Here is a 6,000-nt window from a genome sequence, read left to right as displayed (position 1 = left end):
ATGTAAGTTACAGGCACACAGTTTAGTATTAGAAACAAATTCAAAAGACGGAGAAGTAGTAGTAATTTAATGAAATGTATGCAGGACATCCCTGGTGGTCTCATTGGTCACTGGTGCCATCTTGAAAATTCATGTAACCAGCAAGTAAAAGCAAAACATTAAGAACTTAAACTCATGCTCTTCCTTTATGCTGCAACACAATCTGAAATATTACAAGTGGTCATACAAATAAGTAATGAAAACTAAAACTATACTGTACACAAAAAAAAACAAAGAGACTCAAGAAAACACCAATCAGTACTGTAATCCAATAAAAACATTTCCTACTCCCCTTGGGTAATTTATTTGGTATAAGTATGGAATTTTCTAATTTCAGGTCATTTACACCCCACGAATACATCTGTTTTCTCCCCCTTCCCTTGTTACCTTTTCCATCCATTATTTGTTATCAACTATCATGCACAAGCCTTCTGAAACAGCAACTATTTCTCAGTCAACACTCTCAGCCCTGATGCAGGATCTTAATCTGAAATTTCGGCTGCCGCATTGCCTCCACAGATTCTGCTTGTTGCTCTGAGTTTGTCAAACAGTTTACTTCTTTTGCTCCAGATTCCGGCATCTGTAGACTCTGTATTGCCTTCAGTCCTCAGGTCCACCAAATGGCAGTAGTCAAGTGCAAGTCCTACAATTACTGCTCCATTGATGTTCTGTTCACATCAAACTCGAACACAATGTGAAAAAACTGCCACACCATTTCAAGGTTGATTCTCTGGTCAGAAACTCTTAGTTTGGTGAGGGTGCTTCTTATATCAGACACCAAGTAATGTATCCTAACAGTGCTTTGAAAGTAAAAAAAATACTGAAATCATACAAAGGGCTGTAACAATATGTTTCAAATAACAATGCCATTCCATAGGAATGAAGACATGTATTTGCCCTATTGATGGACAAAGTTTTTCCACTGGTACTCAGTTCCAAAATTGATACCCGGTATATCCATTTTAAAGAGCCTGAAGCGAATCGGCTGTTAACACCCAGCTCCATGTCAATAATACTGAAATCTTACAAGTCTTCATTATCCTAAAAAGAACAAAGCATATTGGTTATATGCAGGAATCAAACATTTTCTCCAATTGCCAGCAGTAGAAAATAGTACTGAACAGAGAAATGGGCAAAATAGACAGTGGAAGTTTACAACGATCCTTATACCAGATGCATTGTGGGGAATATTCTAATAAAGAAGGGAAAACATATATCATCTACATGCATTTCACAAATAATGCATTAGTTAGCAAAATTCTGGCACATGAAATTAAAGGTTCATGATTGGCTGGGTTAGAAATAGACTTAAGGGCAGGAAACATGAGCAGGGGTTGATGTGGGTGCAGACATTCCCAGCCCAGAGACACTAGGCCAGGTAATTTGATTACAAACAATTGGTTTATTGAGCATTACAGAATGGCTCTTGGTGCTTCCCACTTCTTCCTCTCTCAGTTCCCCTTTTCCCAACTATGACTCCCCTCTCTTTTACCCCTTCCCACTTTCAGCCTGCAATAGAGACCCATATCAGAATCGGGTTTATCATCACTCACACAAATCATGAATTTTTTTTTTGCTGCAGCAGGAATACAGTGCACCACATAAAATTCCTGCAGTGCTGTCTAAAGGTCTTCAGCACACTAGCTATACAGTATTTTGCACAGTACTGTATGTGAAAATGTCAGAGCATGTTTTGGTAGCAATTCACAATGGGTATGAAATCCAAGTTTCATAACTAATAGCATTAGCTGCAAAGGCAGAGATATTATATTGATTTTGGCTATTTGGTGGACTATGACTTCAGGTACTTCAAAATCACATCTTTAACAGTGGACTTCAACAGCTCTGCCTGCCTCCCTCCCCTCTTAAAGAATGGAATGTCATTTGCAATTTTCTATCCCTCAGAAACTATTCCAGAATCTTGAAAGATCATTAGTAATACCACCACAATCTCTTCAGCTACCTCCTTCAAAACCCCGGGTGTAGTCCATCTGGTCCAGAAACTTATCAACCTTCAAGATCATTCATCTTCCCACGCACTTCCATAATAGCAATGACACTCATGTCTTCCTCATGAATTTCTGGCATACTGCTAGTGTCTTCCACAGTGAAGATTGATGCAAAATACTTATTAAGTTTATCTGCCATTTCTTTGTCCCCCATCACTAACTCTCTAGCATCATTTTCCAGCAGTCCAACGTCCACTCTCGCATCTCTTTTACTCTTTATATATCTGATCTTTTGATATCCTCTTTTATATAATTGTCTACCTTACCTTCTTATTTCATCTGTTCTCTAAGTAAACAAGCCAGAAACCCAAGAAATTCTACAGATGATGGATATACAGAGCAATGCACACAAAATGCTAAATGAACTCAGCAAGTCAGACACCATCCATAGAAATGAATACTCTGCCGACGTTTTGGTCTTTTTGTAAGGCATTTTAATTGCCTTCTGTTGAGTTTTTAAAACATCCCAAACTTCTTACTTCATACTAATTTTTGCTATCCTATATGCTTAGTTTTGCTTTTACGCTGTCTTTGACTTCCGTCAGCCACAATTGCCTCACCTTCCCTTTAGAATACCTCTTCATCTTGGGGACGTATCTATCCTGCACGTTCCAATAAGTACTCAGAAACTCAGGCAATTGCTCTTCTGCCATAATCCCTGCTAGTGTCTGATTCCAATCAATTTTGGCTAGTTCTTCTATCATTCCTTTTAATTCCGTTTCCTCCACTGTAATGTTGTTACATAGAACCATAGAACACTACAGCACAGAAAACAGGTCATTTGGCCCTTCTAGTTTCTGCTGAAAATTTATTGCACTAGACCCATTGACCTTCACCCAGTCCATAACCCTCCAGACCTCCATGTATCTATCCAAATTATTCTTAAAACTTGAGTGAGTCCACATTTACCACATCAGATGGCAGCTTGTTCCACACTCCTACCACTCTCTATGTGAAGAAGTTCCCCCTAATGTTCCCCCTGAACCTTTTCCCTTTCACCCCAAAGCAATGTACTCTCATATTTATCTCTCCTAATCTAAGTGGAAAGAGCCTATTCGCATGTACTCTGTCTATACCCCTCATAATTTTGTAAACCTCTATCAAATCCCCCTCATTCTTTTATGCTCCAAGGAATAAAGTCCTAATCTGTTCAATCTTTCCCTGTAACTCAACTCCTCAAGACCCGGCAACATCCTAGTAAATCTTCTCTGCACTCTTTCAATCTTACTGATATCCTTCCTATAGTTAGGTGACCAGAACTGCACACAATACTCCAAATTTGGCCTCACCAATGTCTTACACAACCTCACCATAACATCCCAACTCCTATACTCAATACTTTGATTTATGAATGCCAGGCTGCCAAAAGCCTTCTTTACAACCCTGTCTACCTGTGACGCCACTTTCAGGGAATTATGTATCTGAACTCCCAGATCCCTTTGTTCCTCTGCACCCCTCAGTGTCCTACCATTTATTGTGTATGTCCTACCTTGATTTGTCCTTCCAAAATGCAACACCTCACACTTCTCTGCATTAAATTCCATCTGCCATTTTCTGGCGCATTTTTCCAGTTGGTCCAGATCCCTCTGCAAGCTCTGGAAGCCTTCCTTGCTATCCACAATGCCTCCAATCTCAGTGTCATCAGCAAACTTGCTCATCCATTTTACCAGATTATCATCTAGATTATTGATACAACAATGGTCCCAGCACAATCCCTGAGGCACACCACTAGTCAAGGCCTCCAGTCTGAGAAACAATCATCCACTACCACCCTGTCTTCTCCCACACAGCCAATTTCAAATCCAGTTTACAACATCTCCACGGATACCTAGTGTCTGAACTTTCTGAACTAACCTCCCATGTGGGACCTTGTCAAAGGCCTTACTAAAGTCCGTGTAGACAACTGACTTTAGCTTCTCCCTCTCTAACTGCAAGATGAATTCTAACATATTAAGATCACTGACTCCCAAGGGCTTCTTTATATTAAGCTCCCTAATGAAATGTGGTTCATTACACAACATCCAATATACAACAATATTCCCCCAGTGGGTTTAATCACAAGCTGTTCTAAAAAGCCATCTCATAGGCATTCCACAAATTCTCCCTCTTGGGATCCAGCATCAACCTCATTCTCCCAATCTATCCGCACATTAGAATTCCCATGACTATTGTAATATTGCTCTTTTGACATGTACTTACCGTCTTCTATTGTAATTTCTCTCCTACCTCCTGGCTACTGTTCAGAGCCCTGTATCTGACTTTCATCAGTTTCTTTTTACCCTTGCAATTTCTTAACTCCACCCACAAGGATTCAACATCTTCCAGTTTTGTGTCACCACTTTGTCAGGATTTGATTTCATCTTTTTTAACCAACAGAGCCACCCTCTGCCTACCTGCCTCTTCTTTCAACACAATAGGGATGTTAGGCTTGCAACTATGATGTTCTTTCAGCCACGACCTACAATGTCTACAATGTACCTACAATGTCATGCCTGTCAGTCTCTAACTGCATTACAAAATTATCTACCTTATTCTGTATATGGCATGTATTCAAATATAACCCCTTCAGTCTTGCATTCATCACAATTTTGCCACCACATTGCATTTCATCTCATCCAATTGATTGCAATTTTGCCCTATTATCTGCCTGCTCTGCCTCACAGACTCACTACACAATGTTTCGACTGCCCGTCCTCAGCCCAATCACTTCAGTTCCCACCCGCTGCCAAATTAGTTTAAACACTCACTAGCAGCCTTAGCAAACCTCCCCAAACGATTTTGGTCCCGCTTGAGTTCATGTGCAACCTGCCTCTTTCGTACAGGTCCTACCTTCCCCAGAAAAGATCCTAATGATCCAGAAGTCTGAAATCCTGCCCCATGCACCACATCCTCAGCTTCTCATTCATCAGCACAATCATCCTATTACTGCCCTAACAAGCACATGCCAGAAGTACTCCAGATATTACGATCTTGGAGGTCCTGATCATCAGCTTCTTCCCCAACTCCCTACACTCACTGCACAGGACCTCTTTCCCCTTTCTACCCATGTCATTGGTGCCATTTATACACCACAATGTCTGGCTGCTCACTCTCTCTCTTGAAAACCCTCTGCAGCTGCTTTCAAACATCCTGCACTCTAGCACCTGGGAGGCAACACACCATTCTGGTGTGCCTTTCATGGCCACAGAATCTCCTGGCCATCCCTGTAACTCTTGAGTCTCTGATGACATGACTGCATTCTTCCTGGCAGAGCATCAGAGCCAGACACACTGCCACAGGCCTGGCTGCTGCTGCAGCACCCTGATAGGTCATCCACCCTCCACTCGCCAGTATCCAAAGGGGCATACTTGTTGCTGACGGGAATGGTCACAGGGAGTGGACTTCAGGAAGGGTAAGACAAAGGAACACATACCAATCCTCATAGGGGGATCAGAAATGGAGAGAGTGAGCAGTTTCAAGTTCCTAGGTGTAAAGATCTCTGAGGACCAAACCTGGTCCTAACATATCGATACAGTTATAAAGAAGGCAATACAGCAACTATACTTCATTTGGAGGTCGAAGAGAATTGGTATGTCAACAAATATACTCAAAAATTTCTATAGATGTACCGCGGAGAGCATTCTGACAGGTTGCATCACTGTCTGGTATTCAGGGGCTACTGCACAGGACCGAAAGAAGCTGCAGAGGGTTGTAAATTTAGTCGGCTCCGTCTTGGGTACTAGCCTACAAATTACCCAGGACATCTTCAAGGAGTGGTGTCTCAGAAAGGCAGTGCCTATTATTAAAGACCTCCAGCACCCAGGGCGTGCCCTTTTCTCACTGTTATCATCAGGTAGGAGGTTCACAAGCCTGAAGGCACACACTCAGTGATTCAGGAACAGCTTCTTTCCCTCTGCCATCTGATTCCTAAATGGATATTGTACCCGTGAACATTACCTCACTTCATTAATAT

General features: G+C 41.6%; 1 protein-coding gene across 2 annotated transcripts in view; it reads right to left on the bottom strand.

Moving 5' to 3' along the window:
- Nucleotides 1–306: 306 nt before the first annotated feature.
- The window catches only part of LOC140717090 (uncharacterized), a 51,182-nt gene continuing 45,488 nt past the window's right edge, over nt 307–6,000 (bottom strand). For both annotated transcript variants that reach the window (XM_073030301.1, XM_073030281.1), the window contains exon 10: nt 307–1,080. In XM_073030301.1, coding sequence (XP_072886402.1) covers nt 1,063–1,080 — 18 coding nt within the window. In that variant the 3' untranslated portion in view covers nt 307–1,062. The remainder of the gene's footprint in view (nt 1,081–6,000) is intronic.

This window comes from Hemitrygon akajei, chromosome 2, assembly GCF_048418815.1.
Source record: "Hemitrygon akajei chromosome 2, sHemAka1.3, whole genome shotgun sequence".
In the NCBI taxonomy this organism is placed as follows: domain Eukaryota; kingdom Metazoa; phylum Chordata; class Chondrichthyes; order Myliobatiformes; family Dasyatidae; genus Hemitrygon; species Hemitrygon akajei.
Note: the sequence above shows the minus strand (reverse complement) of the source record. Positions and strands in the feature narration are given on the sequence as shown.